This window comes from Doryrhamphus excisus, linkage group LG18 (assembly GCF_037039965.1).
Source record: "Doryrhamphus excisus strain RoL-2023G ecotype Guam linkage group LG18, RoL_Dexc_Guam_v1.1, whole genome shotgun sequence".
NCBI classification, from domain to species: Eukaryota; Metazoa; Chordata; class Actinopteri; order Syngnathiformes; family Syngnathidae; genus Doryrhamphus; species Doryrhamphus excisus.
This window is the reverse complement of record NC_136374.1, coordinates 9,191,408-9,208,091: the sequence shown is the minus strand read 5'-3', so window position 1 is coordinate 9,208,091 and position 16,684 is coordinate 9,191,408. Positions and strand designations below refer to the sequence as shown.

At 40.6% G+C, this 16,684-nt stretch overlaps 2 protein-coding genes across 3 annotated transcripts in view; both read right to left on the bottom strand.

The window, feature by feature from the left end:
• iars1 (isoleucyl-tRNA synthetase 1) overlaps window positions 1–8,683 on the bottom strand; it is a 47,976-nt gene extending 39,293 nt beyond the window's left edge. The window contains exons 1-10 of one of the 2 annotated variants that reach the window (XM_058055051.2): window positions 8,562–8,683; window positions 7,452–7,575; window positions 7,093–7,249; window positions 6,902–7,021; window positions 6,731–6,813; window positions 5,112–5,229; window positions 4,890–5,037; window positions 1,464–1,551; window positions 664–724; window positions 422–517 (exon numbers count right to left, since the gene is read on the bottom strand). In XM_058055051.2, the coding sequence (XP_057911034.2) occupies window positions 422–517; window positions 664–724; window positions 1,464–1,551; window positions 4,890–5,037; window positions 5,112–5,229; window positions 6,731–6,813; window positions 6,902–7,021; window positions 7,093–7,249; window positions 7,452–7,570 (990 nt within the window). In that variant the 5' untranslated portion in view covers window positions 7,571–7,575; window positions 8,562–8,683. The other variant, XM_078798608.1, reaches the window with a different exon arrangement.
• A 689-nt stretch (window positions 8,684–9,372) lies between these two features.
• rpl29 (ribosomal protein L29) lies at window positions 9,373–11,631 on the bottom strand. Its single transcript, XM_058055086.2, has 4 exons — window positions 11,525–11,631; window positions 11,051–11,103; window positions 10,899–10,963; window positions 9,373–9,575 (listed from the first exon to the last, which is right to left on the bottom strand). The coding sequence occupies exons 2-4, from the start codon at window positions 11,085–11,087 to the stop codon at window positions 9,438–9,440; spliced, it is 240 nt and encodes a 79-aa protein (XP_057911069.2). The 5' UTR covers window positions 11,088–11,103; window positions 11,525–11,631; the 3' UTR covers window positions 9,373–9,437.
• Window positions 11,632–16,684: the final 5,053 nt, after the last annotated feature.

Sequence of the window (16,684 nt, the reverse complement as noted above, 5' to 3'; positions counted from 1 at the left end):
CGTGTAAAAATGTAAATCTGTGTTGCATTTCTGCTTCTTCAGAGCAAAAGGGAAATAAATTAACTGGTGTTTGCATTGTCATTTTCACAGAATTCCATCGCTGTATGTGCCATCTCTAAATATGTAAATTGTGGCATGTATAAAACATTTTAGAAAAGGATTGTTAAGCCTTGTGTTTGACAGTCAGGTGGGTAAATAGGCAGAGACATGGCTTGGAGGTGGCTGTGGTGGTGATGGCTTAAAAGACAACGTGTAGTTTTCACAGCTGCCCAACCAAGCCCCCCAACAAGGTCATCTAACTCCATTAGCAATGACCCAATACCTCTGATAGCATGGCTTCTCCACTCTGGGAGCGTATTCAATACAAGTATTGAAGACTGCACAGCTATACATTTCCGTACAGATCTAAATCCATACTTACAGCTCCAAAGTAAGGTGCCTGATGGACCACTCCTGTGCCCTCCTCCTCCTTCACATAGTTATCTGTCACCACCTGGAATGCTCCTTTTTCGCCACACTAAACAAGGAAGAGTGCAAACAGTGCATAAAGAACCAGATATGGAAAGAATCGTAAATATAAATGCCAATTTGCAATGGGACAGGTAAGTTAAGTGGAGGAAAGGGAGAAAATACAAGCTTGAAAAAGCCACAAAGTTTACAAACCTTAGCAAAGTAATTGAAAAGAGGTTTGTATTTCTTTCCGCTCAGTGTTTTGCCAGGAAATCTGGAAAAGCAAGGAACACACTTTAAGTGGATGTCCTGGATTTGCACAGAGCGTAATAAAAACTTTGCAGAAAACAATTTAAAGGAAGAAGTTGGAGGAAGCCAAACTTACAAAACAAAATCCAGCAGAAGACCTTATATATGCATATCTTCGAAGACTTTTATGTATTATACAGTGAAACCTCAATTAGCATATGCCGCCAGTGAGGTTACCTCCAATGAAGACAACATTGTGTATATAACCCACACACTGGTGATTTTGGTCCACTACACCACTGTGCACAGCCAATTTGGTAAATTGATTGCTTTGTGTGAACATTTTTGGACTTCTGGAACAGATTAATTTTGATTTACGTTATTTCTTATGGAAGAGATAGAGCACGTTTCAGCTGTGACTGACCTTCTGGAACATATAACACAAACCAAGGTTCCACTGTATCAAGTTACATCAAGTTTTACCTCAAGTTACACATAATTATATAGTATTCTGTGGGTCATATTAGCATTTATGCTCAATCGCAGCTTTTGTGGATCACAAAGTTGTAACCAAAATGTTTCAATCGGTCAAAAAAAGATTTGCAATTTTAATATAACATGATATAAATGCACTGTGGTGTTATTTCTGGTCTGGCCAGCAGCTTAGAGAGTGAGACTCGTGTTTAATTATCCCCATCTAAAAAGGGAGGGATGATGACTGTCTCATGCATGTTGGAAAAAAGAAGAGGTTCTTTAGCACTCACTTGTCCATGAGCGTGTACTCGCTCTCCGACTTAAATAAAGCACCCAGCCGAGACTCCATCATGATGTATGTCTTGCCTGTGGTGTTATCTGAGGAAATGAAAATGCAGAAGACAGAGCTTTTCACTGTGTAAATTCAACCAATGGAAAATATAAAAATAGTAATCAAACAAATCAATCACCATGGGAGTCTTAAAACCTCAGCTCAGTGAGCATGTAAGTATGAATTGCACAAGAGTGTTGTGTTTTTTCTTTGGCTTTTTTTGCAAAGCATATCAGTGATGGCGAAGCAAAAGTGTGATAACCACAGAACAGGAAAGAAAAAGTTACATACACACAAAACTAGGTAACACTGTGCAAACTAGGAATGTCCCAAACCAATATTCAGGATGGGGATCGGCTGACGATCAGCTGTATTTTGAAGATCGTAAAATGTCGGCTTCCACCACGAGAATGGCCCAATCTGGTTGCCGGGTAACACTCTAACATGTAGGTACGATAATTTACTTCAAATCTGGTTTTCACAAGAAGAAAACGCAACACCACCATGCAGACATGCCCAAGGTGGTTACTTGGTGGTTAGTTAGTTTCACGTTGGACATTAAGCTCCTTAGGTAGAGCGGTAGCTCCCCCTCACTGTATACGACTGCTGTGTCATGGTGCGGGGCGATTGCATGGGAAACGCCACTGTAACCACTGGTTGTTTATACAAGGGACCATCACAAATTTAGTAGTGCTTTGAAGAGTTTTTAACCAAACATTGTCATGTACTGCATTGTAAATTACACCACAAACTAATCTATAACCATGTCCAATGATTAAGATCCTATTAGTCCTAATAACAGAGACATTTGGTCATGAAAAAATGCCCTCATTGTGTAAAAAGTGAACCAAAACTGTAGTCCAAATACCGGGATACAGACCATACCGTAAGATACCTGTACAGTTGGACCCCTAGTACACAGATTCTGGGATTTATGAGCATACAAATGTTTTGCGCTGCAATCCTTGCACTTTCCTATAAATGAGGATGTTCTGCCAGAGAATAAAAAGACATAGCAGGAGGGATCAGTGTTGCCAACTTAGCGAGACCCATCTAGCGACTTTTTCTGGTATAATTGGACACTTTTAGAGTCTGTCATGACAGCACATATCGCTTTTCTCAACGAGCAGTACTCAGAGGGCTCCATCATGCTTGTGACATAAAAAAAGAAACCCACCAAGACCGAAATGACAGATATGGCGACAGGTATGGCTGTTAGGAACGTCAAAATGTTACTTCATATAGTTCTAGTTTAATTTATTTGAACATATGTAAAAGTTACATTGGAATGCATTATATATGCCAATTCACAGTTCCACGTGTCTAAAAGGAGTAGGAAGAAATAAAGCCTGTTAATAAAAGGTTTTATGACCGAGTAACAAATATATTTCCATTATTTCCTAAGGGAATAACTGTTTGCATGTGAACTTGTGTCGCTAAAGCAAATGTGTTCCACTTTGAAGGTTTGACTGTACTCGCCAAGACAAATCTGTGCATTAGAAAAGCATAAAACCAAAAAGGAGAGCGATAGGGATACACACCAAAGAATGATTATCCCGCATCTAGTGTGACATATAATGCTTAGCGGCCATTTCAAATCAATTTCTCATCGTTAGTGTCTTCTAAGCTGTCTGTGTTCACAGCAACGTGAATAATGATTTTTCTTATGCTCTGCTTAATTTTTGAAGGCTGTAACAAATGGCCCTGACAGACTGATTTATGTTTATTGATCCCAGCATCATGTATGATAAACAGCGACGGGGAAAAAAAACACATTCTGCTCCATGTAACTGGTAACTGGGATTTGCGACGCCTTTAACAGGGGTGTAGAAGCCTGCTCAAGTAACAATGGCTCCAGCCATTTATGTCAAGGTCAGGTAAGGATTCCACGGCGGAGCAATGAGGCTGCTCAGGCGAAGAAGTTGCCATCAGGGGTAACCACGATGGTCCCAAAACACAAAAACGGTCAAGCAGGAAAATAAAGTTGCATTATGCAATCATAAAGGCCAAAAAATAAAAGAGATTGGAGCAGCACAGTTCAAAGACGTTTTCTCGTCTGGTTGGTGTGACAAATGGCTGCGAAGCTTAGACCTGCAGGAGCTGACAGCCCCCCTCCCAACCCCCCCGAGAAATAAAAACAGACACAGCGAAAATCAGAGCAACGTCGGGTCAAAAACAGGTGGATGGTGGAAGTCAAATGGGCAGAACATTTTGGATGGAGATGAAACGAGAGAGGATGAGAGATGGAAGGGAGGGGGGGGTGGAGAAAGAGGCTGAACTGATGCAAAGCCCCCCCAAAAAAAATCATTGGTATTCCAAGGCGCTCTCTCATGCAGCACAGCACAGGCGGTGCAAGTCATGAGCTAAGATAGTGCTTCAACAGTGCCCCCTGCAGTATGAGAGAGGGAAAAAAAAAATAAAAGCCCTTGAAATCTGACTGGCTGCAAGCCCAGGGGTGGGCGAACTTTTTGACTCACAGGCCATATTCGGTTACATTTTAAAGCCTATAATTTTAATAGTCCACGTGAAATTCTTGAGCACTTTAAACATCTGGAGGTCGCTACGCATTACTGCATGTTAAAAATATCCACCTCGACAATAAATTAATGCATTTAACAAATACATGTCAAAAGATAAGTCAACTAATTAATGCAATTGCTCCTGCCGCTAACTAAATAATGGTAGTTTGCAAGACTTGCTGGTGGGCATCTGCCGTCAGCAGGTAGAACCAGGGCAATGGAACCAACCTGCCCTGAATGCACCAGAGGAAGGGGAGAGTGAGGAGAACGTGTTGGCCGTCACAGCAACATCAGTGCAGCATTTAGACTGTTTAGATTGTTTGTGTGAATACAAATAGCAATTTTTTATGCACCCCTAAAACTATTCTGTGCCCAGGGCTCGGGTAAATAAATCCAGCATCTACAGTTAATGCGCTTAATGCTTAATGGGAACTCTGTGTGTGTGTGTGTGTGAGAGAGGGGCTTCTTTCTGCCACTGTCAGCATCCATCAGCGAAAACATGTGTTAAGGCTAAAAAGTCATACACAACATGAAGTTACTTTTGTTGTGGCAGAGCCCTTCTAAGATTCTCCTTTGTTAATTTGGTCTGAATAATAAAAAAAAAATGAAAGCACTCAGCTGAAGTGCACAACAACAATCAAGCACAGACACAAACAGGATTTCCAATGGCCCCAGGACTCTGCACTTAACAACATTGCTTGACAAAAATGGCTGATGCTGAGAACAAACATGTTTGCAGGCAGAATGTAAGTGATGTCATACTTCCTTATTCAATTGCTCTAAAGAGAGTACACTGGTGCATTCAAGAACCAGAATATACTGCATGGAATAGTCTTCTAGGCAGACGTTTGTGTCAGGTTTCTCACCTGTGACCTTGACATAAGTTAACTCAGGGTTGACACACAGGGCCAAGTTGCTGGGCAGCGTCCATGGAGTGGTGGTCCAAGCGATAAGACACACGTCCTCATTCTCAAGCAGTGGAAAATTCACAATCACCGAAGGGTCTTGAACGTCCTGCAAATGTTGGAAAATGTGAATTTCTGTCACTCATTTGATGTCTAAAGATGGCTCAAGTGGGTTTTTTGGACCTTGTAGTTCTGGTGGGACTCAAAGTTGGACAGCGGGGTGTTGCAGGCTGTGGAAAAAGGCATGACCTTGACACCACGATACACCAGACCCTTGTCATAGAGCTGCTTGAACACCCACCTGAAAGAATTAAATAGGCACTCAATTACAAAACGCAGCACAAAATTGTGTATGACTGCATATGCTTTTACGAGAAGTGAAGTAACCCCTCGTTTATCTGTTAATTGGTTCCTGATTTCCATGATGTAGAGTTTCTTCTTTAATATTTATGTACTTGTATGACATTTCAAATGTGACTTAAAGCACCTCAGCGTGCTGGGATATCATCAGTTGTGGCGTGGAAATTATCCAGTTGCTATAAGTCGCTTTTTCTAATGTAAAATATGTACTCAATAAAGGGTGCAAAACACTGACTTAAACCATTGCCTGTAGCGTCTGTAATATTTTATTATGGCATTGTGTCAACAGTTTGACACAATGACAGTTTGGGAACAGATGAATTCTGTTTCCATTATTTCCTATAGGGAAAAACGGTTTCCAAATCCAAACAAAATCAGAGGCTGTCCGATATTTCACAATCTATTGCGTTTAATCTGAGAGGTTCTACTTTAGTAACTGAATTAATTGATGGTAAACATTGCAAAGTTTACTTTCTGTTGTAAAAGAACATTTAAGGTGAAAGGTTAAATCCTTCAAAAAAAAATCACAGTGAGCTGAGAGTGGATTTTAGCTGTGGTTGGCGGTTGCCATGGTGACGCTTTGGTTCCAAAAGAAATCCAGCTCGCACTCATCGATCCAAAGCTGTCAGACAGGCATGCTTGAGGCACACACTGTATTGTGGCCGTGCGGGGCACGCTGTAACTACTTCTCGAGCGAGTCTCATTTTTATAGACACAGATTATGTTTATAATTAATTTATGGGAGCGTGTTCATCGTGTTTTCAACCACAAAACGTCATACGGAGGACGAATCTCTAACAGTGTTTTATAAACATGCCATGACCATGTAAGAGGCACATTGAAATAACATGTAACAGTATTTTGGTCATTTTACGCTGTACCGGAACTTCTTTCCTACAGGCATAGATTTCACAGAGCCCATAGGAACTAATGCTATTTCCGTCAACAGCAGCAGCACAAATCGGGTGTTTCTGCTGCACTGAGCTGCACACATTGTCACCATCAATTGAAAGACTCTGTATCTGATGCCCCAAGAGACTGTATCACAACCAAAAAGTAATTGTTACCGTTAAACCTTGGTAGAAACTTTTTTTTTTCCCACGTACCCAAAATCAACTGAAAAATATGCCCCAGCTCAGCTGAACCAGACAGACTGTCCATAGAGTAAGTCAACATGATATTGATTGTGATAAATGAAGCACTTAATGCTCAGTCCATCTACACCAGAAAGGCGGTTCCTCTGTGCTAGCTGTGCTATGGCTTGGTTAATATGCAGGTCACGGCATATTTAAGGTTTTGTGAGAGGACTTTATAAGTGAAATGGGTGAATCTTCATTACGTGCATTGTTGCCTGTCCACATGAGGCGGTGATCTACAATACACACTATTGTGGGGGCAAAATTTCCCCCAAAAAGTGCAGTTTTTTCTTAAGCCACACATACCAGACAGTCTCCATGAACCATGGGTAGAGTGTCTTGTAGTCGTGTTTAAAATCGATCCATCTGCCCATTCGATTCACTGAGGTCTGAAAACAACCAAAAGTAGCAAACGTGTTGTCAAAACTTTTCTAAAGTATGGCTCCCACAGTCATTATTATATATCTACATGCTCACCTCCCACTCGGTTGAATATCTCATCACGATGCTACGACACTGCTTGTTGTACTCTGCAATGCCCATCTTGGCCACATCTTCAGGACCAGTGATGCCTAAAGTTTTATCGATCTCATACTCCTATAAAAAAAAACAAACACAGGAAAGTGTGGGATTTTTGCCTCATATCGTAATAATGCTAGTATGTTTACCACTGGCAAGCCATGGCAGTCCCAGCCAAAGCGCCGGTCCACATGGAAGCCACTCTGGTGGGCAAAGCGGGTGACAATGTCCTTGATGGTGCCCGCGAGGATGTGACCGTAGTGGGGTAAGCCCGTGGCAAAAGGTGGGCCATCATAGAAGGTGTACCTGGCGTAGAAACGGGAGACAATACTTTTTATTAATTAGGTTAGTTATACATGAAAAACAAGAGTGACATGTCTTTCTTAAGGCTGTGTTCACTTTTAACAAAGCAATGTCAATCATGTCTGGTAGCAGCAACTGGTTAGACAAGAAGAACGTCAGATGCTTTACTGCCAGCTTTCATTCAATCACTCATTCATTTACTGACCTGGGCCGGTTCTTGGACTGTTTGAGACACTCGTAAAAACAGTCCTTATCCTTCCAGAGCTGCAGGATCCTCTCCTCCTCTGAGGGAAAGTTGATGAATTCAGGCACCGGCTCCACCATGGTGTCTGGCCATCAACACAAGACAAGGAAATTGCATGTTTCTTCAAGTTCTACATATCTCATGTACTCATTTCACCTGTTTAAATCGGGTTCTACAGTGCCCCCCATTTACATACCAATACAAATTAGACATCATTGAAAAGCTGACTGGTATACATCACTACATCATCACACAAATTTGATCATCAAAGGTGCTTTGCTCTTGAATGAAAAGCTGTGTCAGGAAGTCATGGAGCTGGCTTTTCATGGAGTTAGACCACTGTTCTACAAATGGGACACCTTAAGGATGCCTGATGCAATATTTACAAAAATATGTGTAAAACACATTTTCGTGGCATCACTGTCAAATTTAAAATGGGATTATGTAAATTAAAGCCCCACTGAGTTGTGCAGATTTTCATGGAAAACAACCCTTAATCTCAGTGCATTCAAACTCGTATTGCACAGTGAAATAGTAGTTAGACTGTAACTGGTGGGGATAAAAATTAAGCTTGTTAGCTTTCAAAAGAGCCCAAAACAATGACATGCCATGACAACTTTACATTTGCTTTGAGTGTGACTTTTTGAGTACTAAAAAATCCCGGAATGCCATGGGTTAACACATGAACAAACACAGATTTATCAGATTTGATCACCTAAAATACAAGTAATCGCTCGAGTTTTGGACTAACAAGTATAAAACAGCTGTTCAGTCCTGAGATCACTTTAACATGACATATTAAATCAAACGCTTCTATACATGCACAAAAACAATTTAATTACATGTTTACTGAAGTCACTCAGATGGCAATGACGCCTCCTTCTACAGTACCAAGCTAGCATGCTAAGTTAGCCGCTTACTGTTTAGAGTTAGCTTGCACGAAAGAAAAAACACCGAGGCGTTTGTGAGTGAAAGCGTTTCAAAAGCCGTGCATAGTCGCGGATTTGGTGAGAAGTAAGGCGCTGTCTGTGCGTTCTTTGAAGTTTTACCGACGTGAATAGATGTACTCACATGTGTGCGACAGCCGGCTGACAAGGGAAGACAAGAAATGATGCAAGTCGTTGTCAGCGTAAGCGGAAATGACGTTTCCGTCATCGTGATTGGTAACTTCAAGAACTACAAGCGAAGTGGGAATTTTGTAGATTCCAAGTGGGAAAACGTTACCCGTCGACCTTACTGATAAATTTTGGAGTCATAAAATCGGTTACATTCACGTATCCCAACACGTGTCTTTCGATCTGTTGCTATGCATAGATTATGTTTTTAATTGCAGTAGTGAAGCCTCGATAACCGAGGTGCTCCAAACCCACTCGGCCACATATCATTACGAATGTTTTGCTATTTGTATGTACAAGCAGTTACAACATATGCACCTAAAGTGCTCTACTTTAAAAATACAATGCTTTGTCAAGGATTGCTCGTGTAACTGTTTATGCCGGACACGAAAGAAAAAGCAAGAGTACTGTAGGAAAAGTTACTCCAGAGGACTCATGAGGCAAATATGGTTAAGTTCCACCATTACTGGATGTTACTTACCATTCTCTATATAGATAACGTTGCAGAAGTAAATTCTAATTACTTATCATAGAGGTGCATCTTAGATATTATAAAGAGATTCACTAAAATTATTTTGTTTGCAGCTAATACAGAGACCAAATTCATAAAAATGACATTGTGAAAATGCTCTGGTCAATATTGTCATTGAGATGTATACAAATAATTTACTACCTCAATTTAAATTCAGGCACAAGACTGAAAAGATTCAACTTGACAGCAAGATTATGTGTACTGAATATAATTAAAGAAATGAGAAAAACAGATGTTCGTTAAAGCATCGCTTTATTGTGATGGTAACACAGAGGTGTGGGGGTGTGACAAGAAAGCGGCTCATGGTGCGGCTGGGGCTGGTGCTGCTGCGACTGGTGCTGCAGCGGCCGCTGCTGCCTTTGCTTTCCTCACTGCCTTCAAGCCTTTCTTGTTGTGCTTCTTGGCAAAGCGCATATTCCTCAGGAACTTGGGGTCCACCTGTACACAATGAAAAAGAAGCTTAGAAAGAATTTACCTCAAAATCCACACTTTGAGTATGTGGCCTCCAGTGCAGTCTTAAAATGTACATTGTATCACATCAAAGCAGCACAATACACGGATCCAAAGCCATTACCCCTACGAGTTAGGAACATACTATGTAAAGGTACAAAGGTAAGCGATTATTCACAGTGGCATAGATAGGCTTCATCATCCTGTGGCCAGGCAAGGCACATTAAGGTCAGATACACTATTCACCGTGTCACAAAGGCGGGGAGAACCTGAGTGTACAGCTGGAGGGCTATGGCGTCTGCTGTGGGATGAGCCACTGCTGTGGTTGGTCAATGTAGTGTTTCTTGCAATTTTCCTCATTTTTGCATATAGCCAGCACGCTCAAACAAAATTTTGTTTGTAATTTTTCTAATACATACTCTGCTGATGAGAATGCGCCACATGAATCTCAGATACATTTGTTTTATATTACATGGTGCTTTTTATGGTCTTATATGGTGCCAAGTCTGTACAGGAAAACTATTTTTAATTGTTGAATTGAAAAAATAAACCGTAACACAAACGTATCGAACCATGAATTGTGTGTGTATGTACAGAAGGGGCAACATATGAGAAACAGTTGGACACCATTGCAAACTATAACCACAACAATAGAAAGGAGCATTCGGGTGTTTGTACATGCCTTTTTTTTTTAAATGACAAGTGTAACTATGGTTGGGCGATATGGACCTTAGCATATATCACAATATTTATGGGAAGAATCACGATATGATATAAAATTTTAATTCGGCAGGGTCTTTTATAAAAACCTACAAACACTTGTCTCAAATTTTAAAGCTCTACAAGCTGTAGAAAATGAATGTTACTAAATTATTTTTTGGCAACAAACTTGGCGCATGTCAGCCTATACACACATCTAAATCTTCAACAAACTAATGCCTGTGCTCGTGATTAAGGACGACTGAGTCACCCATGCAAATTCAACTGCAGATGGAAGATATTTATGACACTCTTGTTTTGTTTACGCGGACATGGGGCAAACGACACCCTTATTTTGAATGGCAGTCACGGAAGTGTGTGTGGAGAATAAATGATGAGTTGCATTCAAAAATCAATGTTCTTGTCGAATCTGCACATCTTCACCAGACATTGTAAAACGTTCCTTACATTAAAGCATGGCGGTGTACCAAGATCTATTTACATGTAGCGGAAACCCTGCTACTTCATGATCCAATCAAGCTATACTATGCTAGCCTTGAATGAAACACTTAACCTAACATTACATGCAAACAGCATTGCACATATACATACCCCCTTCAATGACTCATAACGATGAGTTCTGGGTTTCTTGATTCCATTTCTGTGGGCTTTACGAGCTGTAAACACACAGGAGACAAACACGTCATACATAACACCACAATAAATACATGCTTTCATACAAATGATCGCAAATGCATGCTTACACTGGTTGTGGGTTGTGTGGTTCTTCGACTTTGCCATTTTGACTGTGGTGTATCTTGTAAAAAAAAAAAAAAGAACATAAATAATCAGAGCACCAGCAGCCATGTACTGACGTGTTTTAGCATTGCTATCGAACTAGACCGGAAAATACACAAATTTACTGTTAATGTGGTACATTTTACACACTCGTAAACAGGGTAGGATGTATAATGATTATAACACGTATTTGGTCATCAGTTGAATGACATTAGTATTTTAGCGTTAAACGTCAGCTATGCTAGACGCGCTAACACAACTACTACACACAAACTACTCATTCCTCCCTTCCATAAGGTTGGTATCGACAAAATAAACTACTGGTTGTGTGCTTTGTAACGTTCCCTATCAGTGCCAGTTATTAAACATATGTAAACTTCAGTAATATAAATAGATGGTTGAAGATTTCAAAAGTGCATCGACATAAACTTAAAGAGTACCTGCCACACGAACAGACGACAACCGGAAGAGAAAGAAGGCTAAATCCGGAAGTAAATAAAACTGCATCCAGGGAGGAAGAGATGTCTGTTAGGAATCATGACACCGCCCTCTATGGGTGGATAAGAGGAAGTAAAGCATCCAGGCCAACCACTAGATGTCACTGTGCGTTCGCATTACTGTACTATTCTGTCATTTTTGTAACATTACTTTAATATTATTGATTTGAATTAAATATTTATATTTAGAAAAATTTAATATATATTTAACATTTAATTTAATATTTATTTTGATTACTTTGTTTTAGGTACAAGAGGGGACAAAATATTAGAAACAGTCAGTATGACGCAGTACAGTTGGAAACTATTGCACATTATAACAATAAAGGGAACATTAGTGTGTTTGTAAATTATATCTTTTTTTTTAATGAAACAAGTGTTATATCCGGGCTGCACGGTGGTCTAGTGGATAGTGCGCAGACCTCAAAGGTAGGAGACCTGACTTCAATCCCACCCACCCTCGGCCATCTCTGTGTGGAGTTTGCATGTTCTCCCCATGCATGCGTGGGTATTCTCTGGGGACTCCCACATTCCAAAAACATGCTAGGTTAATTGGTGACTCCAAATTGCATCATTATGTATGTGAGTGTGAATGGTTGTTTGTCCATATGTGCCCCATGATTGGATGGCAACCAGTCCAGGGTATACCCCGCCCTTTGCCCAAAGACAGCTGGGATAGGCTCCAGCACCCCCACGACCCTTGTGAGGATAATGAATGAATGAATGTATTACTGAAAGGGATTTAAGTAAAACATAAATGATTGCGTACTAAGGTAGCAGGTTTACCTAATGTTTTGACCCCTCCTGCGTCTACCTTGCCACCTATCATTTGTGTAGCCTTTATCTTCTTCTCCTCCCATCCTCAGCTGTGGCTGGGTGAATCCTAGCTCAAGCAGAAGAAATCGTGCAGCAGCAGCAGCATCCTATATTTAGAGCCCCCTCGTTTTGATCATCTGAGCCTCTCCGCTTCACTCTGCAGCAGCCTCTTCCACTGTGCTCACTCCATCACACATTGAGCTACACATGCATTATTTCTTATCTTTCTCCATCATGTGCTAATGACCACTATGAATACCTGATGCCATTTCCTGAGAGAGTATGTGCTACTCAAGTAGAAAATAATCAAGATGAATAAAAAGTCCTCACGAGCTTAGGTGAATTGCAACCCTAATTTAAGCGGATGTGTTTATTTATTGTGCAAACTACCTAGGAGACTCTGTTCAAGTCACAAGTGACATTTTTCCTGAACGTGCTGTTCTCAATTAAATGATCTTGACAACGTGTACCCCAAAGCACACACACTCACACACACACAGGCAGTGAGTATTCCCAAGAGGAGTACTAATTCAATTACAGAATATGAAGGTCTCCATGCTGTCTAAGCTGCTCTCGCTCTCTTATTTATTATTTATATTTAAAATGATTCTCCACACGCATTACACAAGCACATCCACATTTGGTTTGTTTATTAGACTGCAATATTGCCTCCCTGATATCACATCACGGCCCATTTCACAGCAAAGAACAGTGCAATTATCTTTGCATCTTTGCCAATAAGTCACAGGCGATACATTGGGAATGATGTGGCTGTAAATCATCATGGAAATAAAAATAATCAGTTCCATGGTCAAACTGTCATTATGGTAACACTTTTATGAACTGGACACGTAGTTGGTGAAATAACATTCGTTGGTCGCAAAGTCAATTAAAACACTTTTTTTTTAAATCAAGGACAATGGACAGAATCAGTTCTTAAATTATAAAGTCGAACCTTTATTAATTGTACAGGTTTTAATTACATTTCATTCATTCATTCATTTTCTACCGCTTTTTACTCACGAGGGTCTCATGGGTGCTGGAGCCTATCCCAGCCGAGAGGGGTACACCCTGGACTGGTCGCCAGCCAATCACAGGGCACATATAGACAAACAACCATTCACACTCACATTCATACCTATGGATAATTTGGAGTCACCAATTAACCTAGCATGTTTTTGGAATGTGGGAGGAAACCGGAATACCTGGAGAAAACCCACGCATGCAAGGGGAGAACATGCAAACTCCACACAGAGATGTCTGAGGGTGGAATTGAACCCTGGTCTCCTAGCTGTGAGGTCTGCGCACTAACCACTCGACCGCCGTGCTGCCCTTAATTACATTTCATTTAATGAAAATACAATTAAATTTAATAAAATTTCTGTAAAGACATTAAAATAACTTAAATAAATGTTTCCAATTGACAATAATAGGGGAAAAACATGAGTTCCAATGGCAACTGTCAGTAAGTCTGTTATTGATAATTAAAAGTTAATAAAAATAAACAAGTAAATTAATTTAAAAAATTACAATTACATTTCATTTAAAATCTTTGCATTTGCACAAAAATAAACTAAAAATGTAACAATATATTTAAATAAATGAAATATTTTTTTCTTACAGAGAATAATGGAAATAAAAATAATCTGTTCCAGAGTCAAACTGTCACCACCATATATCAATTAAATGTACAGGCTCTGTATTCATTAAGATCAAGTGTAAAAAGAAGCTCAGACATGTGCCTGCCTGCTGACTGCTAACATGCTAACATGCTAACATGAAAACATGAGCTGCTTTTTTGTTTACATAACCTTAACCAGTCAGTATGACAAACTAACCAGTCTGTTATGCTGTTGTGCTCATAATGTTGATTCATGCACATGATTATTTTGACACAAAATCCAATATTTAGTGATTATTGCGTAAAGGCGGTTTGAATTTTCAGGTAGAAAATTGTGCAAAATACAACTCAAGTCTCATTAGAAGAGGCTGAAATTGCAAAGCAAGTTGAACTGCACATCGCCTCAAAAATAGCAGAAGTGAGACTCTCCTCTGCAGTTGCGCAGTATTGAGTAATAGAGCGAGTCAGCCATTCCGAATGTTTAGTCGCTCAACAGGAGGAACGGTGCATTTGTGTTGAGTCCAGATGCTGCATGAATGATGAATGCCTCCTTGCCTGCTGGGGATGAAAAATGATGACCACACTTAAACGCCCTGCTTCCCAGAAATGCATCACGCCTAAAACTACAGTCGCTACTGGACATCTTTCTACTGTCCATCATCCTGCTGCTGCTGCCTTGTTACTTGCCGATCTGACTCCACTCTGGAAAAAAAAGGCAGAATGAACCAGCGAGGAAGAGGATGACAATGAGCAGTGGGCAGGCCTCTGCCGGGATGGAAGCTTTCTGATTGGTCGGTGCGTGGGGATGAATGAGAGGATGCTGAGGATTTGAATGAAGGCCAGATGCCACAGTGCATTAGGCTGTGAATGCACCACCGAGGAGGGAAAATGACTGATTTTTCTCTCTCCTACCCTCCCTGAGGCTCAGCTGGCACTTGAACGCATCACTGTTACTGAGCAGACAGGGTTCGTGCTCTCCCAGTTTGAGGGTGTCTGAAGTACTTCTCCAACACACGAACACCCTTCACAATAAAAGATACAATAGGTTTATTCATTCAGCCTACATACAGTAATCCCTCCTTCATTGCGGTTAATTTGCTCAATGATAAGATCATTTCCACAAAATAGGATTCCTTATTTGTAAATGAAATACTTTGGGAGTTAGAGCATTGAAAACCTGTTTACAACCTTCTAAATGTGTTTTTAACATTATTAGCGCCCTCTAGAAATGAAATAACACCCCTACAGTCACCTTTACACTTGTATTACCTCATATAAACTTCCTCTTTGGTCTTCCTCTACGCCTCCTACCTGGCAGCCTTAAACGCAACATCCTTCTACCAATATATTCACTATCTCTCCTCTGGACATGTCCCAACCATCTCAGTCTGGCCTCTCTGACTTTATCTCCAAGGCCTCTAACATGTAATGTCCCTCTGATGTACTCCTTCCTGATCCTATCCATCCTGGTCACTCCCAATGAGAACCTCAGCATCCTCATCTCTGCTCCCTCCAGTTCTGCTTCCTGTCTTTTCCTCAGTGGTACTGTCTCTAGACCAAACAACATGGCTGGTCTCGCCACAGTTTTGTATACCTTTTCTTTGTACTCTGACAAAGTCCTGCTATGGTCTTTGACTAAATAAGCCCAAATGAAAAGCATGGCTAAATGTTGGAGTATTTGATGATTTGTCCAAGGCCTCTAACATGTAATGTCCCTCTGATGTACTTGTTCCTGATCCTATCCATCCTGGTCACTCCCAATGACAACCTCAGCATTCTCATCTCTACTACCTCCAGTTCTGCTTCTTTTCTTTTCTTTTCCTCAGTGGGATCGTCTCTAGACCGTGTCTGGTCTCACCACAGTTTTGTAATGAAATAAATAAAAATAATGTTGTTTTTTTTTTTTTTTGCAAATTTGCAGAGTAGCGACTGCTGAATCACAAATATGTGGAGCTCCATAGTGAAACCTTGGTTAGTGTTCCAGAAGGCCTGTCTCTAACCAAAATGTACTCTAACCTGATCCTATCCATCCTGGTCACTCCCAATGAGAGCCTCAGCATCCTCATCTCTGCTACCTCCAGTTCTGCTTCCTGTCTTTTCCTCAGTGGCACTGGCATGAATTACAAAAGAAAAAGCGGTAGAAAATGAATGAATGAATGAACCCATAGGGAGCATCACAAGTGTCATTTGGCCTTTATTTATTAAAATATATACAGTGAAGAAAATAAGTATTTGAACACCCTGCTATTTTGCTATTTCTCCCACTTAGAAATCATGGAGGGGTCTGAAATTTTCATCGTAGGTGCATGTCCACTGTGAGAGAGATAAACTAAAAAGAAAAATCCAGAAATCACAATGCATGATTTTTTAACAATTTATTTGTGTGATACAGCTGCAAATAAGTATTTGAACACCTGTGTATCATCTAGAATTCTGACCCTGAAAGACCTGTTAGTCTGCCCATTAGAAGTCCACCTGCACTCCATGTATCATCCTGAATCAGATGCACCTGTTTGAGGTCGTTAGCTGCATAAAGACACCTGTCCACCCCATACAATCAGTAAGACTTTAACTTGTAACATGGCGAAGACCAAAGAGCTGTCCAAAGACACCAGAGACAAAATTGTACACCTCCACAAGGCTGGAAAGGGCTACGGAGCAATTAC

Excerpts from the sequence above, each read along its gene's own strand:
- rpl29 (XM_058055086.2), bottom strand. The coding sequence starts at position 11,087 with ATGGCAAAGTCGAAGAACCACACAACCCACAACCAGT. Across the intron at positions 10,964-11,050 it reads CCACACAACCCACAACCAGT|CTCGTAAAGCCCACAGAAAT; the intron begins GTAAGCATGCAT and ends GTGTGTTTACAG. Across the intron at positions 9,576-10,898 it reads GTTATGAGTCATTGAAGGGG|GTGGACCCCAAGTTCCTGAG; the intron begins GTATGTATATGT and ends CATTGTGTACAG.